Source organism: Chiloscyllium punctatum, chromosome 30 (assembly GCF_047496795.1).
Source record: "Chiloscyllium punctatum isolate Juve2018m chromosome 30, sChiPun1.3, whole genome shotgun sequence".
NCBI classification, from domain to species: Eukaryota; Metazoa; Chordata; class Chondrichthyes; order Orectolobiformes; family Hemiscylliidae; genus Chiloscyllium; species Chiloscyllium punctatum.
Window position 1 is genome coordinate 3,896,079 of NC_092768.1, and position 18,653 is coordinate 3,914,731.

Here is an 18,653-nt window from a genome sequence, read left to right on the forward strand (position 1 = left end):
CAAATCTAGAGCACATTAATCAAATGAAAGTTTAAGTCTAATGTAAAAGGTCACCAACTGTCAACAGGCTGTTTATTTCCAACCATTTGCAACACAATCTCAAATGATTTTTGTACAGTTCTGACAATTTCATTCAAATAATACAGAATCTTAGACTAAGCAATAATGAAATGTGATGTAGGAATAACGGAGTGGATTCATCCTCCGACATTGTGTTGGGTGGACATTAGTAAGAAAAAGAAAAAAAAAGAGATTTCCAGATGTTGGAAATCTTAAAAAAGATACTGAAGAAACTCAGCAGGTCTGGTAGCATCTATAGAGAGTGAAGCAGAGTTAACATTTCAGGTCCAGTGACCCTGAGATAATTTGTGTCCTACCAACTGGGATTGAAGAGAAGACATTGCAAAAATACTTGTTGCTTATCCCAACTTCCTAACTCCTATCAAAAAGACAAATGGGGAAACACCAGGCTCAGGCTGCATTAATGAGTCCCAGAGTAAAACAAGATGCTGATCAGTCTTTCCACGCACATATACGGACCAATCAATAAGTATTATCAGCATTCCCGGAAATAAGTCAGGAGAACTTAGCACCTTCAAGAGAAGTAAAAACATTGAAGAGAAAAGATGAACAGGATAAAGAAAAAATCTTTGTCAGGCTTTTGCCAGTAACATGCGGAGGAAAAATAAAAACACTAGAAACTCTGTCGAACCACCACATCCACGAGTTAGTTCACCTTTGAAATGTGTATCACTAAGAGGTCTCACCCTCCCTCTTTCTTCATCTTCATAAAGGCATCGAAGATTCCTTCAGTATGGAAGCTGGACAATTGGCGCATTACGTTCACAATACTCCTCCAAAGAGCATCCCATCCCTCTACCCTATCCCTATAACCCTGCATTTCCCATTGCTAATCCAACTAGGCTGCACATCCCTGGAAACAATGGGCAATGTGGCATGACCAATCCACTTAACCTGCACATCTTTGAACTGTAGGAGGAAACCGGAACACCCAGAAGAAAACCACAGACTCGGGGAGAACATGCAATCTCCACACAGTTGCCAGAGGCTGGAATCAAACCCAGGTCCCTCCCACCGTGAGGCAACATTCTTTATAATAATTCTGCATTTGACAACTCGAATTCTCAAATAAGGCTGCAGTGAGAATTAACATAGGCAACACGCAGTTTGGAGGAGGATATAATTTTCCTCTTGCTGACTTCCATTGTGATAAAGAATCCCCAAAGCTTCTAAGTACTCAGGTATGACATTGCTCTCTCTGCTGCTTCCATATCTTCCATGTGCACAAACCCATAGGCTTACACAAAAAGAAAAAAAATTAGTTTAGGCCTCATCCTTCGTTTATAGTTACTTCCTGCTTTATTCAAAGCATTGGTAAATACATTACACAATGAACACATCAAACTATCAAACTAAGCAAGTCCCTGGCTCAGACCCAGTCTTTATTGGGGCAGTGAGAATTAACTGCAGCCTTCAGTTAGCAGTGGTTTAAATAGTTAGCAGATTTATGATCACATAGGAGAGAAAATATAACATAACCTAAATGTTAATCAGATTGTTGACATCAGTGAGTGGTAAATGCTGACTGTTTGCACAATGTAAAGCCGCTCTGCAAAAATATTTCAAACTTCGACATTATGCATTTTTCTCACATTTTTGGTATTCAGTTTTTCTTACACGATTTCAAGTCAGAGATTTCACAGTTACTGTGCATTCTCCTGCACGTCAGTAAAAGCAGCCTTGATAATATCAATTATTTCCTCATTTCATTCTAGGTCAGAGTTATAATTATTTTATTAGCAATTTGTAAAATGAGCAAACTGGTTCATGGTAGGAAGGAAAAGTATGCAGTTAGCTGACATTCAAGTTATCTCAGTACATTTGTAATTTCTCTATCATAGGATAGTGTTGAATGCCTGTGAATTCTGAATGCATGTAACGTGGCCCAAAGGAGGGGGTTGTTCCACAGGAGAACTGGACTTTCCTTTTCACAATGGAAAGCATTAGTCAAGAGTGCCCAAGACCTGAATTGACCCCAGAGGCAAACAATCTTGTAGGATTTTCATGGACGCACATGTTTAACTGGCATTTAGAGGTCTCCTGGTCAATCAATTGTGGCAGGCAGGCAGGCTGTTGATATCGGTGCATCAACCAGAAGCCTTCAGCTTAAGAGCAGGAGCAGACTACAGTTTATAGTAGGTAATAGTAAGGGAATTTAAACGTGTAAGTGCTCTTTCAACAAATTAAGAATTTTAATTTGAAAACATAGATGCAGTAGCCAGGTCCTCAATGTGCAAGAGGAATCCGTCTACAGTTCATCTGCCTGTATCCTGTGGTTTAAAGTGATGGAGTAAAGAGGTTGTAGGGGAAGATTCAGAATTGAAAGTAAGATTCAATTTTTTAGAAGTCATACAGGCAAAACAGGAAAGCTATAAAGAAGACATAAAGGCATTCACACTGGAATCTGGAAAAATAGAGTATAATGTGAGAAACATGAAATTGTCCTTTTGACAGGATGAATTAAGATAAAAGGCATGATGACAAAATGGTGAGAAATTACAGAGGTCTGAAATGCAGAAATATCTCAGTGTACTTGTACAAAAAAAAATCCTAAAAGATTAACATGCAGGTACAGCAAGTAATTAGTAAAAGGATAGCAAAGATGCTTCTCAATAGCAGTGAGAGTGACCAGTTATTGGGGACTTGAACTTCTCAAATATTGACTGGGAATACTATAGTTCAAGTACTTTAGATGGTTCAGTTTTTGTTCCATTGTATGCAGAAGGGTTTTCTGACATTGTATGCAGACAGGTCAACAAGGTCCGAGGCCAAATTACATTTGGTACTGGGTAATGAACCCAGCCAGGTGTTAGATTTGGTGATAGGTGAGCACTTTGGTGATAGTGACCACAATTCAGTTATGTTTACTTTAGCGATGGAAAGGGATAGGTAGATACCAGAGGCCAAGAGTGACAGCTGGGGGAAAGGCAATTACGATGTGATTAGACAAGGTTTAGGATGCATAGGATGGGGTAGGAAACTGTAGGACATGGGCACAATTGAAATGTGGAGTTTATTCAAAGAACAGCTACTATGTGTCCTTGATACGCATGTACCTGTCAAACAAGGAGGATGTTGTTGAGCGCAGAAGCCATGGTTTACTGAGGAAGTTGAATCTCTTGAATCTCAGTTAGGGCGATTTGAGAGTTACAAAGGTAGCCAGGAAAGACCTAAAGAGAGAGCGAAGAAGAGCCAGGAGGGGACATGAGAAGTCATTGGCAGATAGGATCAAGGAAAACTCTAAAGCTTTCAATAGGTATGTAAGGAGCAAAAGAATGACTAGAGAAAGATAGAACCAAACAAGGATAATAGTTGGAAGTTTTGCGTGGAATCCAGGGAGATAGGGGAAGCGCTAAATGAATATTTTTCATCAGTATTCACACTAAAAAAAGGCAATGTTGTTGAGGAGAATACTCAGATACAGGCGACTAGACTAGACAGGATTGATGTTCGCAAGGAGGAGATGTAAGCAATCATGGAAAGTGTGAAAATAGATAAATTTCTGAGCCAGCTGGGATTTATCCTAGGATTCTCTGGGAAGCCAGACAGGAGATTGCCAAGCCTTTGGCTTTGATCTTTATGTCATCATTGTCTGCCAGGAGATAGTACCAGAAGACTGGAGGATAGCAAATGTTGTTCCCTTGTTCAAGAAGGGGAGTAGAGACAACCCTGGTGATTATAGATCAGTGAGCCTTACTTTGGTTGTGGGTAAACTGTTGGAAAAAATTATAAGAGATGAGATTTATAATCATCTAGAAAGGAATAAGTTGATTAGTGGATAGTCAACATGGTTTTGTGAAGGATAGGTCGTGCCTCGCAAACCTTATAGAGTTTTATTAGAATGTTGCCTGGTATGGATAGAAGGTCTTACGAGGAAAGGCTAAGGGACTTGAGGCTGTCTTCATTCGAGAGAAGGTTGAGAGATGACTTTGTTGAGACATATAAAGATAACCAGACGGTTAGATTGGGTGGACAGTGAATGCCTTTTTCCGATGATGGTGATGGCTATCACAAGAGGGCATAGCTCCAAATTGAGGGTTGATAGATATAGGACAGATGTCAGAGGTAGTTTCTTTACTCAGAGAAGTAAGGATGTGGAATGCACTGCCTGCAAAAGTTGTAGACTCGCCAACTTTACAGGCATTTAAATGGTCATTGGCCGAGAATGGAATAGTGTCAGTTGGATGGGCTTCAGATTGGTTTCACAGGGTGGTGCAACATCGAGGGCTGAAGGACCAGCACTGCACTGTTATGTTCTAAGTAAAGCTTTTGCAATTGTTGTGCAGCAAATTGAATACAAAAGTGGAGACATTATGCTTTGGTTATAAAGGGAATTCATGAGATCACATGTGGAGTAGTGTGTACTGGATGATCTTTTTGTTGTTCTTTGGATATGAGTGTCACTTGCTATATTGCCCATCCTAAATTTCCCGAGATTTGGTACTACAACCTTGAATTGTAGTCCTCCTTGGGGTGTAGGGGCACACTCAGTACTATTAGAAAGAAGTTCCAGGGTTTTGATGTAGCAACAGTAAAGTAACGGTGATGTACTTCCAAATCAGGATGGTGTTTAGTTTAGATGTGAGCACACAGATATTCTTGTGTATCTCTGTCCTCAATTTTTTTACATACTGAAGGTCACAGCTTTGGAAGGTGCGACTGGTGGAAACTTGGTGAGTTATTACAGGCCATTCTGCTATAACGCTCGTTTCGTTAATGCGAATTTGCCATAATGCAATTGATGAATTGGGGACACTTTCTAAAGCATGAACTTTTAAAACATGCATTTATTATAACACGGGTCTGGCCCCATTCATTTAAATGGTGCTGCTATTACACGATTTCCTCATAACTCAACATTGGACGAGAACAGAATTACTGCATTATAGCAGAATAGACTGTACTTGGAGAATTACAATACATCTTCAGATGGTACATATGACTATGACCATGCATTAGTGGTGGAGGGAGTGAATGTTGATGATAGTGGATGGAGTGTCATCAATTCAGGATAGCATTAAACTTCTTGTATGTTGTTAGAGCTGCACTCATCCAGGCAAGTGGAAAGTATTCCATTACACTTCAAACTTGTACCTCGTAGATAGTGGAGTAGCTTTGAGGAGACATGCGGTGGGTTTTTCACCACAGAACTGTTAGTCTCTCACCTGCTTATAAGAAATAACTGGGCAGATTAAGCTTGTACCTTCTGGAGCTTTGAAGAGCAAGAAATTGAAACACACAAAATCCTAAGGACGCTTGATACGTGGATGTGGAAAAGATGTTTATTATGGTGGGAAAATCTAGAAACAGGGGTCATGGTTAAAGATCAGGGGTCACCCACCTATAGAGTCAGTCATATAGCATGGAAACAGATGCTTCGGCCCAACTGGCCTATGCTGACCATTTTCCCAAACTAAGCTCGTCCCACCTACCTACATTTGGCCCATATCCCTGCAAACCTTTACTTACTTATCCAAATGTCTTTTAAACATTATAACTGTACCTGCATCCACCCTTCCTCTGGCATTCATTTGAACCACTGTGTAAAAAAGTTGCCCCTCACATTCTGTTAAAATCTTCCTCCTCTCACCTTCAAAATATCCCCAGCTAAAAGCAAATTACTGTGGATACTGGAATCTGAAACCAGGAGAGAAAATGCTGGAAAATCTCAGCAGATCTGGCATCATCTGTAAGGAGAGAAAAAGGAGATGCTTCTAGTCTGACTGACCCTTTGTCAAAGCTCAGCTCAGCTGAGTTTTGACAAAGGGTCAGTTAGACTCGTAATACCATTTGTTTTCTCTCCTTACAAATGCTGCCAGATCTGCTGAAACTTTCCAGCATTTTCTCTTTTGGTTTCAAAACATCCCTAGTTTTGAACTCCTCCGCCTTCGGGAAAATACCGTTGCTATTTAGTTTATTTAAGCCCCTCATGATTTTGTAAACCTCTATAAAGGTTATTCCTCCACCTCCTACACCCCAATGAAAAAAGTCCCTGCCTAATATTATCACTTAAACCCTCCATTCCCAGCAGCAATCTAGCAATATCCTTACTATAACAGGGCGACCGGAACTGCGCACAGTACTTCAGAACGGGCCTCACCAATCCCCTATCCAATCTCAACTCAGTGTAGACTCAAAGGTCTGAACAATGAAGGCAGATATGCTTTAGTAGAAATTATCTATCAGACGGTCAGAAGTGTTTTAACTCTTTCACAGTGGAAACAGTTTGGTTTTTTAAAATATTTTTAAGGTAGAGGTACATAGGTTCTTGTTAAACAAGTGGGGTAAAGATTATGCGGTAGACAGGAATATGGAGCAATCAGATCAGCCATTATCTCATTGAATTGAAGAGGTGGATCAAGGCGTGGCCGACGTCAGCTCCTCATTCAAAATTGGTGCAGATTTGCTATACCTCAGCTTCGAGTAAGACAGGAGATGAAAGAGACTCGTTTGCTGCATTTAAAAGGAAAAGCACTAAATGGATTGAAATGATTCAGCTCCTGTGAAATACCTTCAAAACGCGGATAGAATTTAATTCAAAAACGAGTTTGTTGGGATTTTTTCGCATTGATAGCACCTGCAGGATATTAACTAATCTTCAGCCATCGGCGTGCTCTCATATACTTGTGACTTCAAACATTATTCAATAAAATTAGTTCAAGAACTAAAATCAAAACTGTTTGCGAGCGTCATTACTTTTCTCCATTCGGAACCCTCAAGACAATTCAAATCCTACAATTCATATCTCTCATTCGATCTGCCCCTGACATCCATCTTTCCCTAATTCACTCCTCAAAATTGGGTTACTATCCCTCCATATCGTTCTTTAACCCTTTCTCCCGTTACACTGCTCCATCCGTATCAGTCTGCGTTCATCTCTTTTCCACCCATCTATCTCCAAATCCTGTTATTCTGCCTCTCTTTCTTTCTCTCTCCTATTTCCTCTGTCCCTATCTGCTGTTGCCCTGCCTCCATCTCTCACGCTTCAGTCGCTTGCCTCTACAAAAATCCTTACATTCTTCCTCCGCCCAAGCTTTCTACCTCATATAACATCATACTCCATATAACCCGCTAATTCTGCCCAACTGCTTGAACAGTGGCTGAACCTCGTCCCCACGCAGCTCAGCTGGACGCTTTGCCACATAAAGCTTCATTACCCTCAACCAAGGCCGAGCTGGGGAGGAGCCGTCTCCCTATATTGTGGGAGCAGAACCGCCTACCCAGCGATTGCATTGGCTGTTCTGTCTCATTTCCCTTTCCCGAATGGTTCGCTTCATGTCAATCATTGCCAGTCTCACCCCGCCCCTGGTAGATGTCAATCAAACAAGCTCTCACAGCAACCTGTTCAGGTTTCTGCATCCGGAGTTCTTTCAGTTTTTAAACAAGCTCTCTGCTGACCATCAACCCGTCCAGTTTGCGGCCTTTACTCCCCTCTCTCCCACTAACGCCAGAATGCGTCAGGAACCCTTCCAGCTGCCATTCGGAAAACAATTTTTTTTTAATTTCCCTTATTCCTCCCCCCCCCCCAAATATTGATGAAATCGTAAAATAAGAAAAAAAGCTTTGAAAATGTCAAAAATAATTTTCAACAAAATTCTACTTGACTCCATTCTGCATGTTACACTCAATGTGACTGGAGTAGATTTAATACTTACAAACTCATTCCCTTCCATTACAAAAACGTTTCAAATAGAAAATTACAGGAAGTGCAGGAAAAGTTATATTTAAACAACATGTTCCACTCTGAGGTTTCTCAATCGTGCTGATTGGCTGATAGCCATTCTGACCATTTCAGCTTGTAATCCAACTCTCTGCTCGGCTCATTCTCTAGCCCCGTTGTGTCTCACTTGAATTAAACCCGAGGTGCCTTATTATTCCACCCTTCGTAATCGTCAATGAGAAAGACACTAGTTTGACCCAGTCACTCACCCAAATAACAAAAATAGTCCGAACAACGAACAAATTACAAGTGAAAATAATCTTTGCAAATTATATGCTGATCAACTTCATAGTCACAGTAAAGTCTTAGGGATGCAAGACAACATGCTGCTTGTGAAAGGCATCAGAAAAGCAAGGAAGACAGGCATGCAGCAAAAGTGAACATTCCTTTAGGCATAATTTTTGATGACTGCCTGTGTCAAACGTAGCAGAGATATATAGGGAGAAAATTCCAAAGCCTAACTTGAGACAAGTGAATATGCAACCACCAATGATAATGCAACTAAAATTAATGATATTCCCTGGAGGGTTGGAAGCTGAGGGGGTACCTTATCGAGATTTTTAAAATCATGAGGGGCATGGATAGGATAAATAGACAAAGTATTTTCCCTGGGGTAGGGGAGTCCAGAACTAAAGGGCATAGGTTTAGGGCGAGAGGGGAAAGATATAAAAGAGACCCTAGGGGCAACTTTTTCATGCAGAGGGTGGTACATGCACGGAATGAGCTGCCAGAGGAAGTGGTGGAGGCTGGTACAATTACAACATTTAAAAGGCATTTGGATGGGTATATAAAGAGGAAATGTTTGGAGGGATACAGGCTGGATGCTGGCAAGTGGGACTAGATTAGGTTGGGATATCTGGTCGGCATGGACGAGTTAGACCTAAGGGTCTGTTTCCATGCTGTAATCTCTATAACTCTAGTTAAAATCGGAAATGCACAACAGACCAGATTTAGAGAAACAGAGGGGTAACACCAAGGAGGTGTTATTAGAGAAATGAACTTGAAGTGAAAAGAACACAGATGGAAGAGTTTTGGATGACGAAGCTTACAGGAAGTAAAATTTGGGAAATGAGTCAGGGAAGCATGGGAATAACTGTGTGCAGCCAAACCGCAGAGATGGATTAAGATTTCTACAGAGTTGAAGCATGGATAAAGTTGAAGGATGTTACAGAATTGGAAATAGGTGCACTTCGAGATATATGTGAAGATACAAATTAAACTCAAGCAGATCATTAGATCCCTCAAGCCTAATTCACCACTGAATAAAATCATGGCTAATCTGATTATGACCTCAACTCCATATTCCATTTAACCTACACTACTACTCACCCTTCCCCACATCACCACCGTTCCACTCCAAGGTTCCCATAACCCTATCATTCTGTTTTTAGTCAAAAATCTAATTAAACTTTGTCTTTCAAACACTCAACAAGCCTGCCTCTACTATTGAGGAAGAATTACAAAAACTGTACAACCCTCAAAAATCCTTTTTCTTAGTTTGTCTTAAATGGGGGATTCTTTATTTTTAAACTGAGTGCTCTTGTTCTATTCTCTTTCATTAGAGGAAACAACTTTTCGCGGCCATTCCGCTTCCCTGTAGAATTTTTTTTTAAAAATTTTAAATTCTCTCTCATTCTTCTAAACTCCAATAGATACAGCCACTGCTTGTCTTACTATTGCTCAAATGATATCTCCCACCTCACCAGTTCACATTCCTGTAAAAAATTAAACTTGTCCAGGTGGCTTTCAATGCATTTGCATTGCAACTAGAGGAGGCCAAAATGTTCACATTAGTCCTGACTTGCTCTCACGAATGCCCTGTACAAATGTATCAAAACATCCCCACTTTTATATTTTGTTATCCTGGTAAGAAACAACATTCTATTTGCTTTCCTCCATCACCATTTACACTGATTACAATACCATCCATCTTTGTATCCTCAGAAATCTTTAATTTTAATTTAATCAGAAATCTTTAATTTTAATTTACTGTCCATCTCTAATAGCCTTGATCCTATGATTATGAGCTTTTGCCTTTAATCACAGTAGCCAATACAGTTTGGAACATCATTTCCTATCATAGCCTTTTATAAATATAATGAATGGAGAACAAACACTGATCCTTGCAACTCATCACTCGACATATCCTGTTAATTGGTGTACCCGTCCATTTTCCTTATTCCCTGCCTAAGGCTGCTCTACATCCTCACAAGGTCAAGAACTTGTCTTTCAATTCCTTGTCTTGAACAGACCCGTATGAGTGACCTCAAAGTCCTTCTGGAAAACATAGATACTCCCACGTTCGTTACTTTGGACACATTTTCATAAGATTCAAGCGGAGTCAGCAGGCATGTTCCATGTTGGCTCCTCTTCATCATCTGAAAGCAAAACGTGTAGATCTACCAATCACTTGGCTTTTCCTGGCTAAAAAGCAAGATATAGAGTACAGTGCTTGAAGAAGGAAGCACAAATATTGAATGCACAAAATCGGTGCTGCGATTCTAGAGCATTTTACAACTTGCTAATATTACGAAACTTGGAGTGAGTTTTAACTGCGAGGAGGATCGTGTAGCAACTCAGGTCACCGACAAATTGTAGCAGTGAACAGGCAATTTGCGATTTTTTTTTAAAAAAAGGCTGCTGTAAAAAGCTCCAACAGGTCTGGCAACATCTGCTCTGAGGAAGGGTCACCGGACCCGAAACGTAAACTGATTTCTCTGCACAGATGATGCCAAACTCTTCCAGCAACATTTGATGTCTTTTTTTTTCGTTTCTGATTTACAGCATTCTTCCTTTCGGTTTTTAGTTGCCATTTCAAGTTCAATGTACTCTTAAGTGATACATTTTAATAAGAATCTTTTTACATCCGAATTCAACGGTGCAAGTGCTTGTGTCACTAGCTCAGGGACAGGAGAAGAGGGACCACATCCCGCCTGTTCCAGAGGCGTGCAACAACATACCCAGACAGCACCCATCATTCAAAAGCCACATCAGCTCTTAACAACAAATACACCGAAATAACTGCGAACGCTGTAAATCGGAACCGAAGCTCTCAAGAAACGTCAATTCCACCATCTCTCCACAGTTGCTGCCAGACCTGCTGAGTTCTCTTTTCCGGCAATGTTTTGCTTGTTGTTGCAGGCTCTTGGCGGCATCTCGCACCGAAACGGTTGAAACCGACGGAGCGGAAATGACGGTCCGGCCGCAGTGATTGACAGCGCCTCCTCCAGACATAGCACGGGGACGACATCGGCGGGACCAACAGGCTCACGCGGAAGGGGCGGACCCAGGCCGTACCGGTGATTGACGTTCCGGCCTGCCCAATCATTGGACGCGAGCTGCTGGGGTGGGCGGTTACCAGCGGCAGGACGGAGCGAGAGGCTCCGCCATTTTTTTCTGTTGTTCGCTCGGTGCGGCTGAGGGTAATCGTCAAGCTTGTGCGTGGAAGTTTTAGGGGGATCGGGGGGCGCGGTGTGTTTCGTCTTTTTAATCGCTTTTTGTTGTTTTTTTCCCCTCTTCTCTCAGTACGCCCGCTCCGCTCTTCTCTCTGGTCGTGTTGTAGTTCCTTTTGCGGTTGAGTTTTTATTTAAAATACGGGGGAACGCGTACGGCGGGAAGAGAGAGAGAAAAAAAATAAAGCAAGATGGTGAAGATTTTCGTGGGCAATCTACCGCGGCCAACCACCGCCGATGAGATCCGGGCCTTGTTCGAGAAGTACGGCACCGTGAGCGAGTGCGACCTGATCAAGGTGGGGGTCTCGGTTAATGTGGTCATGTGGGGGGGTGCAGTTTTCGGGCGTTGGGGTTCAATTTCACCCTCTCCATCCTCCTCTTCCCCTGCCCATACACCCCACTCTACAGACATCTCCAGTTGGCTATTCCAGTATCCCATCACCCTACTCTGTTTATCCCATCCCACTTCCCGTCTCTTATCCCTTTCTATCCTCCCCACACGCTCCCATCTCTATACCCTCACCCCCATTATCTCCTCATTGTCCCACCATATGTTCCTCTCACTCTACCGCACTCCTCTCTACCCTACTGCACTCTTCCACTGCCCCTGATTACCCCCCCCCTTCGCTTTTCCTCACCCTACCAACTCTGCCACCTCACACCTCCTGACCCCACATCATCCACCACCTTGTTTGCCGACTTCCCAGTTGTCAGTAACATCCATTCTGTGTTTACCTTGTCCATTCCTGTTGGAATGTTATATGTTTCTATAAGATTACCTTTGGTTCTGCTAAACTTCACTGACCTAGCCCAATCCTGTTTCCCTTCTTACTCTTTCCATTGCCAAAATATCCTTACTCAGATAATAAAACCAGAACTGTGAACAATATTCCAGGTGTGGTCTCACCAAGGCCTTGTGTAAGGCAGCATCTGCTTAGCAGCAACACTGGTACCCTGTTTCTGACAGGCCCACTCAGCTCCTGACCTCATTGCAATCTTGGTTCAGACATGATTGAAGGAGCTGAATTCCAGAGCTTGGGTGAGAGTGACAGCCCTTGACTTCAAGGCCGTATTTGACTGAGTCTGACATCAAAGAGCCCAAGCAAAACTGGAATCAATGCAGGGGAGGGAGTTCTTCACTACTTGAAATCATCATTGGCACATAGGAAGATGGACATGGTTGTTGGCGATCAGTCATCTCAGCTGCTGGACGTCTCTGTAAAAGTTCCTTAGAGTAATGTGCTTAGCCAACCATCTTCAGCTACTTCATCAATGCAGCTACCTTTGCTGCATCGTAATTTTAGAAATGGGATATTCAGCACCATTCCCAACTCCTCAGATACTGAAACAGTCCATGTTCAAACATAATAATATTAAAGGATAACCATTAAATAGTAACACAAATACCAGGCAATGTTCATCTCCAACAAGAGACAATCTAAACATTACCCCTTGATATTCAGTGATCCCAACATCACTGCAGGAAATGATTTACCACCTCATTCTCAAAAGTCTGTCTGCTATCTCCAATGCAAAAATCAGGAGTGTAATGAAATATTCCCAACTTATCTGGATGGGTGCAGCTCCCACAACACACACCAGTCAAGGCAATACAGTCAACATAATTTGCACCACATCCACAATCATCTAATCCCTCGACCACCAACACTGTGGTGTACTGTCTAGAATGCACTGTAGAAATTCACCAATGTCATTAAGCAACACCTTCCAAACCAGCAGATACAGGAGAACAGCACCACCTTTAAGTTCTCGTCCAAGCCACTTATCACTTGGAAATGGATCACATTCCTCCACTGTTGCTCGTCAAAATTGATATACCCTCGGTATCATATTGTGGATTTACCTGCAACAGTTCAAGGAAGCAACTCATCACCATCTTCTCAACTAGATATGGACAACAAATGTTAGCTAGCCACTAATGCCTGTCTCCCATAGAGAATTGCAAAAACAAAGGTCAGCCCTAACATCTCAGGAATCAGTTTGGTCAACCTTCATTGCACACCTTTCATAGCCAAAACATCCTTCCTCCGATAAAGCGACCAAACTATAAACAGCCATCCTGTTACAGTTTCACCAAGGCCCTGCAGAATTACAGCATGGCATACCTAGTACTCAATCCTCTCACTTGAAGGCGGACATACTCTTTAACGCCTTCACTGCCTGGTGCACCTGCCTGTTTTCTTGACACCAAAGTCTCATACCTCCACTCTCCCAAACTGTAGCAATTCAATAGTAATCATCAGAGTCATACAGCATGGAAAAGGACCCTTTGGTCCAACTCATCCATGCCGACCAGGTTTCCCAAACTAAACGAGCCCGTTCACCTGTGTTTGGCTCATATCCCTTTAAACTTTTCCTATTCATGTACCTGCCTAAATGTTGTAATTGTACCTGCGTCTATCACTTTTCATTGGAAGTTCATTCCATGTATGCACTGCACTGTGAGGGAAACATTGCCCCTCAGGTCCCTTTTAAAATCTTTTCCTCTCACCTTAAAATTTGCCCCCTTGTTTTGAGTTCTCCTACCCTTCTCAGCTGTTTATCTTTTCCCTCATGATCTTAAGAACTTCTATAGGGTTACCCCTCAATCTCCTATGGACCAGGGAAAACATTCCCAGCTTATTCAGCCTCTCCTTATGACTCAAACGCTCCAGCCCCAGCAACATCCTTATAAATCTTTTCTGCACCCTTTCAAATTTAATATATAGAAGAGTGACCAGAACTGTAGACAGTACTGCAAAAGTGGCCTCAATGTCTATTTAGCTGTAACCTGACATCCCAACTCCTATACTCCATTCTCTGACCAATGAAGACAAGTGTAACAAACTCCTTCACCACCCTATCTTCCTGTGATGACTACTTTCAAGGAACTATGTAGCTGAGTTCCTTGGTCTCTGTGTTCGACAATGCTCTCCTACCACACTCTGTAATTTCTGTCCTATTTTCTAGCAAATGCAACATCTTGCATTCATCTAAATTAAATTGCATCTATCACATTTTGGTCCATTGGCCCGGTTGATCAAGATTCCTTCCTCTTTTCTCCTACCAGAGTGGATAACCTCACATTTATCCACTTATGCTTCATGTGCCATACATTTGCTCATTCACTCAACTTGTCCGAGTCACACTAAACCATGTCTGTATCACCCACCTCTCCAGCTTTCAGTATCTGCAAACCAGGAGATGTTACATTTAGTTCCATTATCTAAATTGTTTATGTATTATGAATAGTTGGGTTCAAGCACTGTGGTCCCCCCCTCACCTTGATCATCACTGCCTGTCTCTCAGAAAATAAGCCATTCGTACTCTTTGTTTCCAGTAGATTTGTCATGCATAATTTCCCTTTCATAAATGCATGCTGACCTTGTCCAGTACTTTTACTGTTTTCCAAGTGTTCTGCCAATAAATCTTTTACAGTGGACTCTCGCATTTTTCCTTTCTCTAATGTCCGACTAACTTGCCTAGGATTCCATTTTTCTTTGCTACTGCCTTCTGTTAAAATAATGAGGTTACATTAGCTACCTTCAAGATATAGGGACTGTTCCAGAATATGTAAAATCCTGAAAGATGACCACTATCCACTGTTTCCAAGACCATATGCTGTGTTGACCAACAGTTTTGAAAGGTTATTGTGACTGCCTTTGTGAAGATAAAACCAAAATATGTATCTAGTTGATCTGCAATTTCTTTGTTCCACAATACCACTTCTCCTGTTTCTAATTGTAAGAGACATACATTTGTCTGCAATAATCCTTTTTTCTCTTCACAGACCTATCAAGCTTTTCCAATGAGTTTGTATGTTCCTTCCAATCTTATTCAATTACGCTTACTTTCCCCCACTTAATCAATTCCTTTGTCCTCCTTTGCTGAAATCTAAACTGCTTCCGATCCTCAGGTCTGCTGCATTTTTTTACCATTTGTGCGCTCTTTCCTTGGATTTAATATAGGTGCCCCCCTGCATCTGTGGGTGATACATTCCAAGACCTACTGCAGATGCCCGAAATTGCGGAGAGTAGTGAATCCTATCACTTAAATGGAAAACTTACCTCCCTAGCAGCCCCTGGAATTATTTCTGGAATGTTCCAGTCAATATATTCTGGCCGCGGCAAAACATGGATAATTGAATCTGCCGATTATGGGGGTTCTACTGTACCATTCCAAATTTCTTTTGTCCTATCATTGTCATAGCTAGTTCACGCATCATGCTAACAGTTTCCTTTATTTATATCAAGAACCTAGTCTCAGAATCAACTATCGCACTCCCCATCTTAATGGAGAATTTTATCACATTGTGGTTGATTTTCCCCAAGGGGCCTCGCACAGCTAGATTGGCAATTATCCCTTTCTAATCACACAATGGCCAGCTGCTTACTCAACGTACTGATCCAGAAAATCATCTTATACAAGTTCCAGGAGTTTCACTTTTACGCCATCATTACTGAATTGATTTTTTTTCCCCATCTGTATGTAGATTAAGATCACCCATAATTATTGCTTGATGTCTATATACTGTTTAATGGCGTCCCCAATAGTTCCACTGCTGTTTGCAATCTCCGCTATCATTTTCTCCCCTTTGCTGTTCCTGAACTCTATCAGTACAGATTCCACTTCACTAATATCCTCCTTCACTGCTTTCTTAATGTCCTCTTTCACCAGTAATGCCACCCCACTTCCTTTCTTTTAGTCTGTTCATCCTAAACACTGCTATTCAGTACCTATCCTTGGTCAATCTCCAGACATGTCTCCATAATTCTAATTATTCATTCATATTAATTTGCAAATTAGTTTATCCACTCGATTGTGAATACTTTGTGCATTAAATCTCAACCCCTTAGGCTTGTCTTTTCAGCATTCTTAGTCCCATTTTCTATTGTGGACTGTTTTATTCTTGCCCTAGATTTGTCTGCCTATCACTCTTTTAAATTTCATTTTCCATTTTAGCTTAAACACTCTAACTAAACTAGCAAAAGGCATCTGGTGTACTTGCCTTTATTAACCTAGACATTGAATACAAGGATGTGGAGGTTATGTTGGAGCTTAAAGGAACATTCTTTTGGGCTATAGATGGAGTACTGTGTGGCGTTCTGGTTGCCACAAAAATAGGAAGGATGTGATTGCACTAGGGAGGCTGTAGAGGAGATTCATCAGGATGTTGCCTGGATTGAAGCAATTCAGGTATGAAAAGAGACAAGGTAGTCTGGAGTTGTTTATCTTAGGAGTAGGGAAAGTTGAGGAGGAATCCAATTGAATTGTGCAAATGTATGAGGGCATGAATGAGGAGAAACCCTTGGGCACAGTTTTTATGTTAATACCCTTGGGCACAGTTTTTATGTTAAGGTGAAAGGAAGTTTCGAGAGGATTTGAGGAAAACATTTTTCAGTCTGAAGGTTGAGAGTAACTAGAATTATTTACCTAAAACAGTAGTAAAAGTAAAAATCCTCAAGACATTGAAGCACTATTTAGATGTACATTTGAAACATCAAAACATACCAGCAGCAGGACTGGTGCTAGAAAATGGGCTTAGAATACATAGTTGGGAGAAGGTGAGGACTGCAGATGCTGGAAAATGTGCTTAAAAATGTGTTGCTGGAAAAGCACAGCAGGTCAGGCAGCATCAAAGGAGCAGGAGAATCGACATTTTGGGCATAAGCCTTTCTTCAGGAATGAGGAGGGTGTGCCAAGCAGACTAAGATAAAAGGTAGGGAGGAGGGACTTGGGGGAGCGGCGTTGGGAATGTGATAGGTGGAAGGAGGTTAAGGTGAGGGTGATAGGCCGGAGAGGAGGTGGGGGCGGAGAGGTGGGGAAGAAGATTGCAGGTCAAGAAGGCGGTGCTGAGTCTGAGGGTTGGGACTGAGAAAAGGTGGGGGGAGGGGAAATTAGGAAGCTGGAGAAATCTGCATTCATCCCTTGTGGTTGGAGGGTTCCTAGGCGGAAGATGAGGTGCTCTTCTCCAGGCGTCGTGTTGCCTTGCTCTGGCGTTGGAGGAGGGCAAGGACCTGCATGTCCTTGGCGGAGTGGGAGGGGGAGTTAAAGTGTTCAGTCACGGGGCGGTTGGGTTGGTTGGTGTGGGCGTCCCAGAGGTGTTCTCTGAAACGTTCCGCAAGTAGGCGGCCTGTCTCCCCAGTGTATAGGAGGCCGCAGCGGATGCAGTAAATGATGTGTGTGGAGGTGCAGGTGAATTTCTGATGGATATAGAAGGATCCCTTGGGGCCTTGGAGGGAAGTGAGGGGGGAGGTGTGGGCGCAAGTTTTGCGTTTCTTGTGGTTGCAGGGGAAGGTGCCAGGAGTGGAGGTTGGGTTGGTGGGGGGTGTGGATCTGACAAGGGAGTCGCGGAGGGAGTGGTCTTTCTGGAACACTGATAGGAGTGGGGAGGGAAATATATCCTTGGTGGTGGGTCTGTTTGGAGATGGCGGAAATGACGAAGGATGATCCGATGTATCTGGAGGTTGGTGGGGTGGTTGGTGAGGACCAGTGGGGGTCTGTCCTGGTGGCGATTGGAGGGGCGGGGTTCACGGGCGGAGGAGCGGGAAGTGGAGGAGTTGCGGCGGAGAGCATCGTCAACCACGTCTGAGGGGAAATTGCGGTCTTTGAAGAAGGAGGCCATCTGGGTTGTTCGGTATTGGAATTGGTCCTCCTAGGAGCAGATGCAGCGAAGGAATTGGGAATATGCGATGGTGTTTTTACAGGGGGCAGGGTGGGAGGAGGTGTAATCTAGGTAGCTGTGGGAGTCAGTCGGTTTATAGTAGATAACAGTAAAATAGATAGTTGCTTCGTGACTGGCATGGACACAGTTGACCAAAGAGCCTGTTACATGCTGTTAAAAACTTTAAGACTTTCTCTCTAACCCTTAATTTCAATGTTGCCAGTCTTTTTGGCAAATACCCTGTTATTTCCACTGAGCAATCAATTATCATCCATTGCTACCAGATTCATCCTGGGTTTCTACCTGTCTAGGTTTGCTTATTTTGTAATAAAAGCATAAAGTGCTGGAAAAGAAAATTGGCTTGGTCTATCTGTGGAAAGAGAAGCAAATGTTAATATTTCAAGGCCATCTCTCTTTCTCGCACACACTATCTCTCCACAGTGTTGGAAAAACTAAGCAGGCTTGTAGCATCTGTTATAATAGAAAGAAGAGTTCATTTTCAAGCCAAATTAGAAGAGGAATCTTCCCAAAATCTCAATGTTAACTCAGTTTCTCTCTTCACAGATGCTTCCAGACCTTCTGAGGTTTTCCAGAACTGTTTTTTTAAAATTTCAGATCTCCAGAGTCTGCAATACCTAAGTACCATGGTGAGGTTTTCCAGAGTCCATGGATTGATGAAATTGAGGGCTCTGGTTTAAAAAGAATCCATAGATGGGGTGAAGAGCAGAGATTTAAA

General features: G+C 42.3%; 1 protein-coding gene across 14 annotated transcripts in view; it reads left to right on the forward strand.

The window, feature by feature from the left end:
• The first annotated feature begins 11,138 nt into the window (after window positions 1-11,138).
• Window positions 11,139-18,653, forward strand: part of LOC140455128 (RNA-binding protein 4B-like) — a 118,398-nt gene continuing 110,883 nt past the window's right edge. For 5 of the 14 annotated variants that reach the window (XR_011952772.1, XR_011952774.1, XR_011952771.1 and 2 more), the window contains exon 1: window positions 11,175-11,549. Coding sequence is in view for 7 of the 14 variants with exons in the window: in XM_072549789.1 (XP_072405890.1) it covers window positions 11,445-11,549 (105 nt within the window). In the remaining 7 variants the exon portion in view is untranslated. Of the gene's footprint in view, window positions 11,550-18,653 lie in introns of all 14 variants that reach the window. The other 9 variants (XM_072549787.1, XM_072549791.1, XM_072549789.1 and 6 more) reach the window with 8 other exon arrangements.